We start from the raw sequence: 17,934 nt of genomic DNA, 5'->3' as shown, positions 1-17,934 counted from the left end.
TAGAAATTGTGTCAACCCAACAGCCACAGAAAAGCTTTTGTGCAGCCATTAGTACACACGCACACACACATCCAAATATTAACCTTCTGTCCTGGAATAAATAACTTTATGACCCTTAATGTTTTCACATATACTAGAGAATTATTTATAGAGATATCTTCTAGAGACCAGTCTTTTCTCCTTTAAAACATTAAGTGTAACATAACCCACTGCAAATACCAGAAACATAACTAATTTTTAAATTTCTGGAATAACTTTACAACCATTACCCAAATACTCAGCTGTATTTTTCAATTAAGTGTGTGAAGGTTCTACTACCTTTTTCAGACTCAAGAGTCCAGAAGCCAAAAATATTTTTAACTCTATCTGCATTAGAAAGCAACCCTAACCCTGTTATATATAAATGTATCTCAAAAAGAGAGCATGCATGCATGCAGGAGACCCAATTAGCAGGATGGAAACACAAACTGAAGGAACTAGTCACCCACCTCTTACAGAGGCAACTTCTTATGAACTTAAAATTTCAAAAATTGAAGTTCCATAGTTCATATACATTTGCAACACAAGCTTAAAAGCAGTCCTAGCACATCAAAAAAAAAATCAGACAGCAGCAATTTAACAGCACTGACATCAAGAAAAAGTTTATTGTAGAACAAACTGGTAAGAAGTACTGTTCCATTATGCAATTTGTTTCCAGGCAAATCTAATTCTACCACTGCTGGTAAAACAGAACACCATCTCATCTTACAAAGTCAGAGTGGTCCTAACTTTGTCAAAAACAAGTAGTTCAGTTCTATCACATAAAACAGATAAGCGTAACTTTCATAAACTTCACCTCCAGTGTAGCTGAAAGACCTTGAAGAAAGTGCCACATGAATTATTTTTTTTGAATTTTTTTCATAATATAAGCTTTAGACATTTCAGTTACCAGCAACATTCTGCCTAGAAAAAAAAGGCTGTGCATTCTCCCAATTCCCAGTTTGAAAAATCAAAGCTATTATAATAAAGCTAAGAAATTTAGGAAGTCTCACACCCTCTTTCTAAACTAAAATATATAATATAGATAGTATCTTACATATAATATTTTATACATAATGGTTTTCATATTGTAATTAAACAGGCAAAATTTACATTTTGGTTTTGGTGGCAAAGATTTAATTTCAGACTACTCTGAAGCTCCTGTAGCGCTGTGAACAGAGGACAGGGAATCATGACCAGGCAGAAAGGAAACAGCTGCAGCACTTGCTTCAAGAAGCACAGGTGCAAGCATGTGACGACAAACTGGGCATGTTCCCGACTGCAAAAAAAAGAGAAAACAAGATAATTTGCACAGTTTGTATTCAATGCTGTTAAAGAACTGAAGCTTGTTATTTACAAAGAATTTAATGTCTTCACAACAGCACTTATAGTCAAATTTGACTGGATTGCTACCTGAAGGCTAAGAAAAAGCTAACAATCTCAGAAGAAAGCTTCATTTTGCATTTATACCAGTTATACAGTAGATATACCAGGCTCTCTGCAAGGTCTTCCTCAAAGAATTTATTTTACAGGTGGGATTTTTTTTTGAGACAAAGATTAATGCAAACAAGGACATCCCAAATTAACAGGAAGTATTTTGTCCTACAATTCAGCAAGAATAATTTACTATGACAGCAGAAAAACAATAATACAGTACAAGCAATATCAGCATAGTAATCAACTCTATAAACCCTTAAAAACCTACCAGCAACCCATGCTAGATGTGTTCTGATCTGACCTTCCTAGTCTGAATCAGTATTTCTCTTTTACCTCTTCAGGAAATTATGTGTTACACTGTAGGCTCACTGAGAACTAGCAAGTCCAGGCTCATACTGTGCCTACAGAATAGTGCGAGAAAAAACCCCCAGTTCATGAAATACACTTATTTTAGTCTAGTCTCAGTATGATGTAAACCTTTAAGACACTTGGAAAGAAAGTGATTACAGATTATGAAAGTGAAATCTAATCCAGTACAGATTTACCAACAGTAAATATTTTCATCTACAAGCATTCCAGTTACTTGTCCCACCAACCTTAGCTGTCACCAAAAATGGGCCTGACATACTCTCAAGACAGATAAGTTCCTATGCTCTTCTCAGGGAAAACAAAGCCATCTTCTTTCCTTCAAGGTATGATGACAGGGAAGAAAGCTTGTCTTGTACCAAAACAAGTTATAACTCATCCATCTCATTATTACCAAAAGCAGACCATGTTCTTCCTCACAAAAATACCCCCTCTATTGAAGAAATTGCCCTTCAGGTGCGTACAGATAAGTTACTTTCTTCACTTGCACTAGAATTTAGTTCTATAGTGTGTATAATTAACAGCCAGTTATTTCGTGGTATCTCATCCCACATTTTAAGCGTTACATACTATTCTTCCCAGAAGAATGCAAATACTCAATCTCCTCCCTGAAAAAAAAAACCCATCTTTTAGTACTTACTTCCTGTAACCAACGAGTTACACAGGATTTGTGAAACCAATGATGACAGGGTAGCTCTGTTATGATTTCATCTTTCACATATTCACAGAAACAGATTGTGCACTGCTCTAGACCTACATCCAGGATGAAGAAAAAGAATTACCATCTTGTTTGCCATCTGAGTTGAAATTAAAATACATAGATATATTATTGACAGTATCACCAATGATTACAAAATACAATCACACTTAACTCCAGTAAAGATTAGTTTACCAAACTGATCAAAGTTACATTCAGTCTGATTCAAGATTCAAAAGGTCTTAGAACAGCAGTGCCTGTGACACACTAAGTATGTTTAAATACTGCATCTATGGTATTACAGAAAGAATTTTCTTAACAACTTTGTGGAATTCTTAATTATTTCCCATACCATTGTAGTCATCTGTGATGATAGTCTGTGGCAGACAATCTATGGTTTCTTTAGTAGCTGGTGGATAGGTCTGTTCACCATCAAATCCAAGGGACTCCAAATGTGCCAGAGTAGTCTGAAAAGGGTAGAGTAGAGATGAAGTTCTCTTACATTCCATATAAACACAAGCAAGGAAATTAATCCAGTTGTAACAGTAGACTTTCTTAAATGGAAGTTATGTCTGATAGACTAACCATTACATCATTTATGTAAGGAATAAGACAACACTGAAGGTCAAAACAGTAACATCTTGGTTTTTAAGCCTTCTTAAAGTATTAGGACAGAGTCACAATCCATTCTCTAATGCACATTTGCTCACTTTATAAAGTTCTAGAAAAGGCAGCAAGTAAAAAAACGTAATAAAGCTTGCTAATACAAAACTGTAAATACATTTTGCTTTCTGATAACACAAGTTTCAATGTGCTTCCTGCCTTCAACTACTGAATTACTCTGGTACAAACAAAAATATTGAGTACCTTGGCTAGAATACCATGGTAAGCTTTCAGGAAAATAAAAGAATCCACACAGATGTTTCTCATCTGTATAATGACTTAAGACAGACATAGTGCTCTGAAGTCATCCTTATGAAAATTAAATTTTTCATCACACAAAATCTTTTAAGATTCTGATGCTACAGAAGACATATTTGATGTTTACATCATATATTCAACCCCGAAGACAATGAAAGGATCTCCATTAGGAAAAAAAAGAGAGCAACACAGAATTCAGATTTGCGAAGAAATGTACTAGATATAGGTGTCTGAACAACAGAACAAACTGAAACTGAAGAGCCACAGATACAGAAGCACTGAATTCATATAATGAATGAACCAGTCACAGCCCTCAAGTACAACTACTTCTCTAATCAGCGTGAAAATTATCTTAATTCTAATGGCCACAAAACTCCCTTGGCAAGAAGTTTAAAATAACTTGACACTTCTGTGACGCAGGCTTAACTAAAACACCAAAAATATACTAGATAAACACGATTACAAACAGACATCTTCAGTAGTCTTTCCTCTTAAACTTTACAGAAAGTGTCCCTACTACAGCTCCAAGTTTACCTGCAAAAGAGGTATGCTCCTCCAATTTAACAGCTTAAAAACATTTAATTCTGCTACAGCAGACAATACTGCCTTACTAACATTCAAGTGATTTCAGTATTTCTAATGGTATTTTGTTACAGCTGTAATGGTCTAAGAAAAATATGTAGGTAAAAATATTATGCTTAGATTAACTACTACAGCTGGAAAAATAAGCTCCGAGGCAAACAGAAGGATGCAGTGATACATGTGTCAAACCACTGTGCCTATATCTAGTATTAGCAGTCTTAAACAGAAAACAATTTACAACAGCATTGTATTGTTTGCTTTTGAAAGCTACACAAAAGAAACATCATAGCCAGAAAGCCTCACAATTACTCTGATGCTTAATACCACATGTTCAAAACCAAACCAGAGCAAATAAATGTCTGTTTTGACACTTTTACAACTTTATAACTTCAAAGATACCTTTATTTCCTTCCTCTTAGTACTTGTGCAGCTGCTTACTGCTCCATGTACCATAAAGCAAAAGCTGGATTCTGCTAAAAACAGGAGTGCTACAGCTTACAGGGGTTTGAGCTCCTCATGTGTGAATCAGTACAGGAAATATTCATAAATGAAGTCACTGACACTGTAAAGACACCCAGCCTGTTCTATACTAATGAAGTAAACCAAATACTCACATCTAGGTAACTTCCTTTAAACAAATGGAAGTAAAAAGTTTTAAAATATATATATATATATATATAAATATATATATATATATAAATCACACATACAAGTTATTACACATTAGGATGCCAGAGTCCTACAGAATGTAGTTTTTTTTATTTTTTTTTTAGAAATAATAACATATTCCCTACTTCTCCTCTCCAAGCGTCACAATTAATTGGGACAGATGTCTTCCCCCACTAAGATACACTTGAATTTTGGATGCATTATGTCACATCCCTTTCAAGTGTTTCATAGCTACAGTGAATTATTTTGCTAGAGAAATTTTCAGAAATTTTTCTGAACTTTAATAGACTGTCGTAATAAATTATGTTGTTATAGGTAAAAAAGAATCTAATATTTTAGGTGAGAGAATTTTGGAAACTTCAGTAGGTAGATGAAGTACATCAATAACAGGTTGAATAAAGTCATGGTCATTAGATTATTAATAATGTTATAATTAAACTCAATCAATTGTGTTTATCAAATCAGAATCATACTTAAAGCTAGTCAAAAGTTCAGACTTCTCCATTACCAAACCTCTGGTGAAAAAAATACTACTATGTAAAATCAAAGCAAATGCTGAGGTATATTGCATGCCATATATAAATACCAAAATAGTATAACTGGCAACAACTGGCCTGCTAGAAAGCAAACTATAAATATATAGATACTATGTAACTGCAAAGTGACAAACCAGCTTGGGGTTTAGTTGTCCAAACAGAGAAAGAAAATACACGAGCAAGCAGAAGGCTCTGGAAGGTGAAAACAAAAGCAGTAGAACAAGCAGGAAAGGTATTCGGTGAAACAAACCTAACTATCCTGCAAAAAATGCCCAGCAAAACCAGAACAAGTTCTGATCTCAAAACAAGATGAACTACATCAAGAGCAGATGACATCACCTCCTTTGCTCTTGGGGAGAGGGATGAGGAGCATAAAGTACCAATCATGAGGAAGAAAGCCAGCTTCTGTTCTCAGTTCTTTCAAAAAGCTCTCAAGCGTGATCTCTTTGACCTTAGTTACTAAGATACCCCTTCACACTAATTTTAATTCCCTATTTGATTCATACATACAGTTGCAAGAAACTACAGAAGAAATTGTCATATTACAAACATTTTCTATGTACCCTATAAATGGAAAAATCAGAAATTGAGTTTTCTATCAGAAAGCAAAGACTCTTGGCACTGTCTCTTACCCAAAGTTGAAAAGTTAGTTCAGTTTGCTTTTTAAGAAAAATTATTTTAAATTAAAATGCTGTTTGCCACATATATGATATCTGAAGAGGCACTGTGACCACAGTACCAAGGATAAGGAAGGCTTTGTAAGACTGTATTTACTGTTTCAATTAAAGATTTTACATTTTTAAATGTGTAGAACATACTTCAACATCATCTACAATTGTCTGAAAACCAGGGAAATTGTGTTTAAAGGCTGTTCTGAAAGTCCTTCCAGAAATATAAGTTCCTAGTCTGTGTTAAGCCAATCAGTTACAGGGTCACATCATATTCTATTAAAAGATTAAACTGGACTAGACATTTGCAAGTCTTACTTTCTATAAAGCAGAAAACATTACATCCTGATCCCATCCACATCTTGCTGTAGTCACTAAAAGACAGGATCTCAGCAAACAGAATTAATTCTGGATAGACAGACATTACAGAGCCATTTTTGCTTTCTCTCAACTTGCAGAAATACTTGCAATATTGCATAAGATAAACAAACAGTTTTTGGTAATCCTTGCTCGTATTTTCCATACAATTATAGTAACCATCTTCACGCTGGAAAGAGGTGCTCTATATAATCTGCTTGATATTTGGAAGAAATAGTCATAATTCTTACCCAAATCCTGTGTTGTCCACTTAGTCACAGTCAATACAGCTGTTCCTTTTATTACTCAGTTATCATTTTCTGCTAATTCAAATTAAGAGAATTGGTTTTCATTCTTGTTTAACATCCACAGTGACCTGTACCACAGGTACCAGAGAATAACTACCTTTGTAGTCACCAACATAGCCACTGAGGATTGCTTTTACGCATCAGCCTGACAACAGTAGTGCACACTATGCATTACGTTACTCGATCATGAATAATGCTGACCTTCCTTGGGGGATGCAAAATATCTGGAAAATGAATGACTACTAACTGCAGGGAACAACCATTCTATGCCCTTGCAAAATCCCCATGATGTTTATTCACAAAATCATTTCTTTTGCAGATATCCCAAAGGAAAAAAAATCTACGCTTGTTCCACTGACTGTAAGCTTTAGAAAACATTTTAAATCATTCTTGGTATTTTGTCTGCAAGCACACTATGACATACAGTCTGTCCTATTCAACCCTTTTAGCTAGGAGCTAGTAGTCAAACTCCACTTAAACTTATGTCACATGCAAAACACTGAATTGTTTCAACACCATACTATATGCCTACACATCATTCAACTCTTATTTTAACAAACACCCTGCAAGAGATTTCTTGAAGTGCAAAAATTGTCACATTGCATCAAACTGAATTTCAGCTAGCTCAATATTCACTCTGACAGTGACCAACATCATGTAACACAGAAAAGACAAAGATCATACCATGGTGGTTCTTAATAACAAATGCTCTGCAAAAAAAAAAAAAAAAGCCAGACAAATGAAGTGAGATTAGAACAAGATAAAAGGCTTCTTTGCTTTTGGATGGTGGTTTGTTGTTGTTGTTTTGGTTTTGATCTGTGGTTGGTTGGTTTATGGTTTGGTTGGTTCTATTCTGAATTTAAAATGCATGGAGTCAAACAAAGAAAAGTCTTCTACTGAAGAATAAAAACATCCAATTTTACTGTTGCAATAAAAACAAACAACCTAAACATACATCCCCCTAAAAAAAAAAAGAGAAAAAAAATGAATAAACAAAACACACACACAAAAAACACACCATCAAAATCACCAACTAACTCAACACAAACCATAAACGCTGGGACAATTCATAGGCACAGCGCCAGGTATGAACTTCCCTTTTTTATGTAGGGAATCTGGCAACATTCATTAGAATATTTTGAATGGCATATGTGTATACCAGTAGAAATCAGTATTTTTTCCTTTAAGAGGAACTACAATAATATTATAAGAGGAGTATCACTGACCAATGACTTCCCACACTACCTCACTAAAAGGAACTTCCAACATTTATTTCCAGGCTTGCAGACCTGAAACTTCAAGGTAAAACAGTAAACTTTTTCCCTGACTCTCCTGATTGTTAAGGAAGTTTCTTATTCCCTAACACTGATTTTCAGATGATGCTGAAAATGTATTCAATAGTAAAAACTTATGTCAGAATATCACTGATTATATACCACCAAGAATATTTTAATACCTCCATAGCTTCTCGTAACCGTCGCTCTAGTGCCGTAAACGTCAGAAACTGAGGATCCATGTAAGGAATTGCTTGAGCAAGTCCTAGGCCATCACCGAACTCATCAAGTAGACTGAAAAACATGAGTTAGGAAAAATGGGTTTCAGTTCAAAGTAAACAGTAACAACCTGATCTCCTATGACAAGGTGACACAACTGGTAGATGAGAGAAAGGCTGTGGATGTTATGTGCTTAGACTTCAGTAAGGCCTTTGACACCATATCCCACAGCATTCTCCTGGAGAAGCTGCAGCTCATGGCCTGAATGGGTGTACTCTGCAATGGATAAAGAACTGGCTGGAGGGCTGGGCCCAAAGAGTTGTGGGAAACGCAGCCAAATTCAGTTGGTGGCTGGTCACGAGTGGTGTTCCCCAGGGCTCAGTATTGGGGCCAGTTCTGTTTAATCTCTTTATCAATGGTCTGGATGAGGGGATTGAGGTACTACAGAGAATGCAGAGGAGGACAATGAAGCTGGTGAGGGGTCTGGTGCACAAGTCCAATGACAAGTGTTTGAGGGAACTGGAGCTGTTTAGCCTGGAGAAAAGGAGGCTGAGGGCGGAACCTTGTAACTGTCTACAACTACCTGAAGGGAGGTTGTAGCATGGAGGGTGTTGGTTTCTTCTCCCAAGTAGTAGGTGATAAGACAAGAGGAAATGGCCTCAAGTTGTGCCAGGGGAGGTTTAGATTGGATATTAGGAAAAAATTCTTCACTATAAGGGTTGTCAGGCATTGGAACAGGCTGCCCAGGGAAGTGGTAAAGTCAGTATCCCTGGAGGTGTTCAAAAGGCATATAGATGAGGTTTTTAGGGACACGGTTTAGTGCTAGAGTTAGGTTAAGTTACGAATGGACTCTGTTATCCTGAGGATCTCTTCCAACCAAAATGACTCTACGATTCTATAACATGAGGGCTAGGTACATCAAACTACTGCACATCACCTGTTAACAACTGTGTGAATATACTCTCATGAGATGCTTATGTTGTGTTGACCTTGGCTGGCTGCAAGTTGCTCTCCCACACCCCCAACTCAACTTGACAGTCACATAAATAAGACTAAAATGTCATGGATCAAGACAAAGACCGGGAGATCACTCACCAATCACCATCACAGACAAAACAGGTTCAGCCTAAGGGGGAACCTTAATTTAAATGAAAGGTTGAATTGGATGATCTTTTGAGGTCACTTCCAACCTAGACTGTTCTATGATTCTATAAATTTATTCTCAAAAATGGATTTGGATGGTGAGAAAACAACAAAAACTAAAACACCTCCCCCTTGCTCCTCTTTCTTCCCAGGCTCAACTTCACTCCTTCATTCCTGACTTCTCTATGCCCCCTAACCCAAGAAGGGCAGAGGGACAAGGAACAGCAGTTGTGGTCAGTCTACAGCAGTTCCTCTCTGCCAATTCTTCCTCCTCACACTGTTCCCCTGCTCTAGTGTGGGATCCCTCCCATGAGCTGCAGAGCAACTCCTTGTCCTTCTTTCATCATGATGTGTGCAGGGTTGTTTCTCTCACATCTTCCACACTCCTGTCTCACACCCTGCTGTGTGGCATTTTTTACCCTTTCTGAAACACCTCCCCCAAGGTACCACCCTGCAGTGGGTCCACTGGAGCTGCCTGGAACCAGCTGTGTCCCACACAGGGCAGCCCCAGCCTTGTCTCAGAGGCTGCCCACCTGCTGCAGCCCACCTGCCTGCACCTGCCCCCAGTACAGTGGTACACTCTACACAACACAGACCTCATAAGAACATAATGGGAGCTTTTACTGTTGACCACTCCAGAGTAAAATGGCATAAAAGTTCAGCCAATAAATTTCATATGTACACTATTAAGCTTGTTTCACAAAGAGCATTCCAATTTTGATTATATTGTGTGTCACAGTTCATCACTTGGCAGCTGTTTCACAATTTAACTTCACAAGGACAAAATACCAGTGAAGCACTCAAAATTACGATATTAGGTAAGCACATATAACCCTATTTTATTTTTCTTTGAGATACTAATATCCACGCCAGTTGCAAAAGATGAAAAGACCAAATATAAAATAGCAGACTTGAATGTCAGTTATTCATATTGGTTTACTTCTGTTATACTTCCACTATACTTACCATCTTAAAAACTAATTGAAAAGTACACCCATCCCTTGAATATTTAGTGCACTAGGATTTTCTCAGATCACAGTGTAGTTTGGCAAATCTACATCCTTTTTCTCTCATTAGAAGACACACAGCACTTGAAGTACCTTAAGACTTAAAACTCAGATTCTCATACTTTGAAGCAAGTGCATACTGATAACCATGACTATTTTTGACATCTTTCATATAAAGCACAACAGTAACTACTAAACCTCTGAAATTAATGTTGAAAGCTATCAAAGGCATACCTCCACTCCACATCCAGGTCTTCACTCACACTGAAGTCATCCTCAAGGTTGTTATTTCCATCCAACAGGAAGAACCCAAGATGCACAAAATCACTAACTGTATCATTTTCCTCATCACTGCTACTTTCTACTTCTTCACGGTACTGTAACCAAGGAATTTCTCCTTCCTCCAATAATGTCTGTTCCCTTCAAATAAATAAATTAAAAGCTAAAACTTAAGATATCAGAGAATTTATGAACACATGGAAGCAACACATCTTACACAGGCTAAAGTTGCATGTTTCCCAGACTGCAGCCACAGGTTAGGAATGCAGCACTTGCTCTTCAAAAAACCCAACAAACTCCCAGTGGTATCGGCTCCAGACTCCCATGATTCTATTGCAGAATCATCTGTCTAATGCTCAAGGCCAGCAGTACAGTAAGTACCTTGCTTTGCATTTTCTCTGGTACAGGCACTACCCCTGACAGGGCCAGTAAAGTTGGCACTGAAGATTCTTATTCATCTACAAGTTTCTAAAGGCACTAAAAGAAAGGCTCTCTTGACACCCTGGAACACCCTTAATGGGAAAGCCTGGCCTGAGTGCTAAGAGATACTATTTGCAAGAGAAGCTAATTGCATAAGAAGAAAGACTCCTCTCATTACTGCATTACCTAGAGGAACACAAGTCACCTGGATGTTTAGAGCCATGAGGCTGTGAGTCCCACTTTCCTTTTCGAAGGGCAAATAAACAGGAATCATATTAGAAATGGGTACCTTTGCAGTCTGTTCACATGAAAGAAAGCTAAAGAGTACATATCTCCATTGTTGTTGTTTTGAAACAGAAGAGTTTTCATAATGCCATACTAATTCACCAAACCTCAAGAGAGAGTGATAGTAAAAAAGCAGCAATAGCAACCTGGACTGCTTGGTAATAGGTACTGTCAACCTAACAGTAAAAGCTGAAAGAACACTTAGGCATGGCTTATTGCTTTATAAAGACCTAAACTAAGGCTACAAGGTCAACACTAGATTTTTCAGAAAAAAAAAAATCTTTACTCAGCTATTTATAGCTACAGATTCTGCTTTGCCACAAAGGCAGATATATTTTATAAAGTAAAGTACTGAATGACTGGAAAAATAATTCTCAACTACCAAGTAGTTCAAGTTTAATCACTGATAGGGCTGCAGAATAAAGAGCAACAGTAGAATGAGAAGCAATAAAACAAAGAAAAACAACTGCTTTGCAAGGAGTACTAAGCAGTATCAGATGATATGCATGTAACATACATGTCTTTACAATTAAGTTGACTACTCCAGCTTTTTAAAGTCAGTATAACCAGCCTATTATCCCTATTGACACTACAAGTCAATGCTCTCCCATTATTTCTGTGTCATTCATAGAATTGTTTGCATGACATATTTTTTTTCCTGATTTGAAATACAACTACTCAGATTATTTTGATTAAGGCAAGTTGATTACTGCTAGCATAGTAACTTTTAGAATTTGTTATTCTGTGTAGTGTCACACGGATAAAGTGCTACTGCTGATTGTCAGAATTTACAGGAACTTGGCTAATAAAACAAAACCCTACCGTCCTTGGTAACAGAAGTCTGTGTTCTTCTCTTCTACACCACTGCTGCTGCTCTGCACTTCCAGCCTACATTCCTCTTTGCTTGGGACAGTCTCCCAGCTCTCATCACTTGAGGACTGGCCTCTCTCAGTAGCAGTAAAATAGGTAAGCACAGCTGCAGACCATTCTCCATCACTGCAATCTGAGCTGCAATTTAAACAAGGCAACAAGGTATTAATTTAAACACTGCTTCAGAGGAAAGAGAACAAATATTCTGCGATTTCCCGCATTTCTATGAACATTGCTCTCAATATAGTACAAAATGAATTTCTCCTAGAAAAAATAGTCTATTTATAATTTATTACAAGGGAAATATACATAAAGAGCTGATTTAAAAAAATCCCAAGAAATAATTCTGCCTATCCCACTTTGCAAAAATGTTTAGCTCTTCCCACTCCACATTTGCAGAGTACATGAAACAACTCAGGAATATAAACCCAGACTCACTACACACATTTTTCTCCAAGCACACAAAGAGAGAACACCAGCAGTGACACTGAGAACACTAATACTCATTTAAGAAATGATAAGCAATGTTGGCCTTCCCTAGAACAAAACAAAGTTCTCATAACCTCTAAACCCTATACAGCAGTCCTTTTTTTAATCATACAAAGATACAACGGGTGACTTAGTTTAAACTATGTCATTCATTTTCCCAAATGAATGACAGGGAGCTTTTCAAACAGAATTAGCTCAGCCATCACACAGAAAAGGGCAGTAAATAACAAGTTGTGGGCAGCTTAAAAATAGTAGTGACTTTACCAGAATCTCAAGGATGAACTTACCTACTGCTACCATTGGTAATACCACTTACAAAGTTCTCTCAATACTAATGGTGAGAGTTGACACCTACCAAAATTCGAAGTACAGTCAGCTAGTGGTGTCACTTCAAAAAGTTATAGAAAACTAATAATATGTGAACAGCAAACACGCTCAGGGTACATCTTACACAGCAATCCACAACACCTGCAGCTCAGTTTTCAATCTGCTAAACCCAGAATGGCTGTGCATCAAAGCATGGAAGATATGGAAGCATTTTATTTTGAAGCAGGAAAATATTCTTCCATCACAATTTACACAATTAGGGAAAGTGATGGATATGAAAATATTAATTAACTTTGGGTTATTTTAAAGTATTACTTTACACCAGAAATCATATCTGTTAAATTCTGACACACAGTCTAATGCAATTTAAGTTGCACCAACTAAAGCTGAAAACTGCCATTTTAGAACCTTTTGTTTGGGTGTTTTTTGGTTTTGTTTGTGTGCTTTGTTTTTTCGTTTTTGTTTTGTTTGTTTGTTTCCGGGGCGGGGGGGGGGTGGTGGTGGTGGTGGTTGGTTGGTTTGTTTTTAATGTCTAAGCACATTGTAAGACTAGCCCAAATATTCAAATATCTCATTTTAGTTCTCTATTTTACAATTCAGGAATGTTTTCCACCACAGTTGACAATTATATTCTATGTTAGCCAAATTGGTTCTCTTTAAAGTTTATCCACAAACAATAACTTAAACCAGAAGGGTGACAGAGAACTGAAAGGAAAAGTTAGCATCTTGTTATCTGATCATATTCTGAAATTGCTTGAGATTTTTTGTCCCATCTGCTAACAAATTATTCAGATTCACACAAAACAAATAATTCAATACTAATATACACATAAAAACAAAGTTTTTACCTGTCTTCATCTTTGTGGGACATTGAGAAGTGTCCGCTGCAGTCCTCAAACTCATCCCAAGAACTGTCATTGTCTTGAATATTTATTAGTTCTTGAGCTGCTGAATTTTTCCTTAGGTCTATTTCTATATTATTTTGGTGACCTTCACACTGTCTTGACTCAAAAAACACACCAGAACTCAGCTCTTGTTTGCTGTTTCTCCAGGCATACTCAGCACAGCCATTTTGGGCTTCAGCAATTTCAGTTCTCCTCCAGGAACCACTTTCCTCTTCATCGTCATAAGGGAGAAGACTCCCTCTCTCCAAGTGGTTTTCAGTACTGTCCATTCTTATTTTAGGTCTCACTACTAGCTCTGATGAATTTCCTTGTTCAGTCTTTCTATCATTGATATTTAATATATTAGCAATTGCTATTGGGGTTCTGATTTCAACATCCACTATATTTTGTATCTGCTGTGTTTCATGATTGGTGCCACCCCAGTTACTTTTTGGTATACCCTCATCTTCAGCAGAAGATTTAAATGGCCTGTTGTTTGGACATGCCAAGTCTGAATCTGTGCCAAAACATCTCACTAAAGGCATTAATCCTGCTTCTTCACAACATTCTCTGGAAACACATTGGTTGAGAGCTGATAATGAGGACAGCATGCCAGAATCAGGCACAGATTCTTTTACTACCTGTGAAACCACATCATCTAGTGTTTTCTGAAATGCACATGCTTCTTCTCCATCACTGCTATCTGGCTCATAAGAGTCAATATTTACAAAAGCAATTCCATTTTGACCATTCAAATCATTATGTCTTCCAGACATGTATTCTGCAAGGTCCTCAGAATGTCCGTAAGAATTCATAAAGTTCCTTGAGATTCGGTTGCCTTCCAGACCAAAGGAGAACAGACAAAATGGAGATGTGTTTGCTTCAGAGGTTCGGTTTGATACACTTCGGCATGCGAGTTCTTCAGTTTCAGTATTTTCTAACAAAGGGTCATCTAATAAACCAGAAGAAACTTGAACCAATGGACTGGAACCTTCACGGAGAGCTGTAAGAAAGAATGCATTGGAATAATAAAAAATAAAATAAAATAAAAGATTCTCATCTACAACAACTACTCACGAAAAAGAAAGGACAGTTCACTAGGACTGCAGTGGTATTTGATTAGAGAGAAACATTTACCAGAGATGCAGTAATTCTTCACTGATATATTTATGTTCTCATTTATATAAACTAAGTATATATAAATAGATCTAAATGATACAAATTAGCTCAGCCTGTGACAGAAAAAAATAAGTATTAAAGGAACATGTTCATAAACAGCATTTTACATTGTTTATATAAAAGGTAATTAAGATTAGAACTGTAAACCTGAAAAAAAAACACTAGAAGATTTAAAAAAAAGCTACATTTTCTTCCACAAGTTAAAAATTGGTCTGTTCGTTCATTAACTGGCTAAGCTGAATGTCCTGCCACACATAGGTAAAGGCATTTATTGCTACTATAAATTACATACTAATAGTACAATATTTTGTATGTGCAGCTGTGAGTGCAACTCCTCATAAGAAAATAATAGCAGGGATTAATCTGGAATTGTAGTCAGTAGTTACCACCATCCCAAATTTGGTTTGGTTATATTACACTTGAACACCTCTTCCGTAAAGGGGCAATAAATATCAAATCCAGCAGCAAGAGTTAAAGAAGGTAAAAACATCTATCCTGCTGCTACTAAATTTATGCTTAGTTAAAGTAATTTGTAAACTCCTAACCAAGGCAATAGTCCAAACTATTTTTGAACACACAATGGCTTGCATAACTTGATGAGCGTACTTAATTTTTTTAAGTTGTTATTAAGAGATTTGGAAACTTAACTACTAGACAAAAAAAAACCAACCCATCCACATTGTTAACTGAAGCAATTCCCTAGCATGTTACTTGAAAACCAGACAGAGGTAGAAAACCATGTACAATCAGTATTGCAGGGTTAAAAAAAAAAGGGAAAAAAAAGGAATCTAATCTAAATAGTAAATTCATACCTAGGTGGGTGAACTCATGGCACTGAACTCTTAAGACAGCTGTGCCTCTCAGCACTAGGGGTCTGTCTTGCAGGAAGCAATACTGTAACATTACATTTTATGTAATTAAAAACTTAAATGTCCTTCACAAAATTGCTAACAGCTGAGGATGGCAGGCAGGCTCCTCTAGAGATCACCCAGTCCACCCTTCTTGCTCACACACAGTCAAGGACCAAGTCCAGTCAGATTTTCAGTATTTCTAAGGATACGTCCTCCCCATCTTACACAGTCACTTAGCTGTATATATAAAATGTCAAGTCAATTAGCAAGGAAATTTGCAGCATGTTTGAGGCAGTATCCACCTATCAAAAAATAAGTATTGACTGGGAAAAAAGGTAACCTAGTTGAGGTAAGGGAAATAAAGCAATCCAAAATATTTCTCAAAGAAATTAGAAGACTCATGGTTACAAAAAAAAAGGCACAACCAAATATAAAAGGAAAATATGAAAGGAAAGGCATTGTGTTATTCGATTTAATATAGAAAATTAGTCACTCAGAATTTATATACAAAGCAATTGCATTAAGAAAAAGGAGATAATACACTACAAACTGCATATTTCTTACTACCCCTAAAATAACAGCATGCTCATTTCTGAGGAACTGAAACAAGAGAGATGGTAGCATTACAGAGACAGAAGGAAGATCTCTGCAAGAGTCAACACTGCCTTACAGGAAGTAAATCTTTAACTAGATGAAAGTGTTAAAATTACAAAAAATTAAAACACTCCAAGATGATCTACATCACATAACAGTCTCCAAGGAGCAATGGTATATGCCAAAGTCTAATTAGCTCTACCCTATTATTAAAAAAAAAAAGAAAACTAGGAAGATAAAGCAATACAAAATAGTTTATAAAAGGAGGAAAAAAAAGCTACTTTATAGAATCACTTCAGCCGGAAAAGACCTTTAAGATCATCAAATCTAACTGTAAACCTAACACTGCCAAGTCTAGCACTAAACCATGTCCCTAAGAACCTCATCTATGTGTCTTTTAAACGCCTCCAGGAATAGTGACTCCACCACTTCCCCAAGCAGCCTGTTCCAACACCTGACAACCCTTATAGTGAATAATTTTTTCCTAATATGCAATCTAAACCTCCCCTGGTGCAACATGGGGCCATTTCCCCTTGTTCTATCACTTACTACTTGGGAGAGGAGACCAAGCCCTCCATGCTACCACCTCTTTTCAGGCAGTTGTAGACAGCAATAAGGTCTCCCCTCAGCCTCCTTTTCTCCAGGTTCCAGTTCCCTCAACTGCTCCAAATAGGACTTGTGCTCCAGATCCTTCACCAGCTGCATTGCCCTTCTCTGCACTCTCTCTAGCACATCAATGTCTCTCTTGTACTGAGGGGGCCAAAACAAAACACAGTATTCAAGGTGGGGCCTCACCAATGCTGAGTACAGTGGAACAACCACTTCCCTAGCTTGCTGGCCACACTATTCCTGATACAAGCCAGGATGCTGTTGGCCCTTTTGGCCACCTGGGCACACTGCTGGCTCCTGTCCAGCTGGCTGTCAACACCCCCAGATTCTTTTCCATCAGGCAGCTTTCCAGCCACTTTTGCCCCAAGCCTATGGCACTGCCTGGAGTTGTTGTGACCCAAGTGCAGGACTGAGCAACTTTGGAAGATTTGAGGCTGTATCAAACTTTAAGCAGAAAACCTCATACACTCAAGGAGATAGGAATATGTTTCCAATCCAACATGCCATTCCATATTATCTATGAAATTTTTATTCAGATGCTAAAAATCTCAAAAGACATTCTGGGAAACAGTAACACTCAATATTCATTAAATCAGAAAGGGAAGTGGCTTGATTGGTATAAAAAATTCAAAGAGAACATTTAAAAATGTTTTATAAACTTAAACTAATTCCCACTGTAACTACACTAAGGCTGACTAAGACAGAACAACTTCATCCATGATAGGTCACCTATTTAATTGCCTCATTTCAAACAGAAGGTTACAATAGGTATTAGCTTTCAAATGTGATTAATTATTTGATTGGAAGACAAAATAATTTGAATTATACAATGTTACAGTTCTCTAGCTGGTTAGAATGCATAAACTCATTCAGGAACGCCCTTCCTCAGGAAAAATTAAACACCCTAAAATAGATTATACTTTGAGTTTGTTAAATTGCATTCTG

At 37.0% G+C, this 17,934-nt stretch overlaps 1 protein-coding gene across 11 annotated transcripts in view; it reads right to left on the bottom strand.

The window, feature by feature from the left end:
• Positions 1-614: 614 nt before the first annotated feature.
• The window catches only part of PJA2 (praja ring finger ubiquitin ligase 2), a 124,366-nt gene continuing 107,046 nt past the window's right edge, over positions 615-17,934 (bottom strand). For 9 of the 11 annotated variants that reach the window (XM_065046658.1, XM_065046657.1, XM_065046659.1 and 6 more), the window contains 7 exons: positions 13,721-14,759; positions 12,009-12,194; positions 10,437-10,622; positions 8,016-8,127; positions 2,871-2,985; positions 2,462-2,574; positions 615-1,297 (listed from right to left, as the gene is read on the bottom strand). In XM_065046658.1, the coding sequence (XP_064902730.1) occupies positions 1,166-1,297; positions 2,462-2,574; positions 2,871-2,985; positions 8,016-8,127; positions 10,437-10,622; positions 12,009-12,194; positions 13,721-14,759 (1,883 nt within the window). In that variant the 3' untranslated portion in view covers positions 615-1,165. Of the gene's footprint in view, positions 1,298-2,461; positions 2,575-2,870; positions 2,986-6,502; positions 7,521-8,015; positions 8,128-10,436; positions 10,623-12,008; positions 12,195-13,720; positions 14,760-17,934 lie in introns of those variants that run through there. The other 2 variants (XR_010469110.1, XM_065046665.1) reach the window with 2 other exon arrangements.

The sequence above is a fragment of the Columba livia genome, chromosome Z (assembly GCF_036013475.1).
Source record: "Columba livia isolate bColLiv1 breed racing homer chromosome Z, bColLiv1.pat.W.v2, whole genome shotgun sequence".
Taxonomy (NCBI): Eukaryota; Metazoa; Chordata; class Aves; order Columbiformes; family Columbidae; genus Columba; species Columba livia.
The sequence above is the reverse complement of the archived record's forward strand: the minus strand, read 5'-3'. Positions and strand labels throughout refer to the sequence as shown.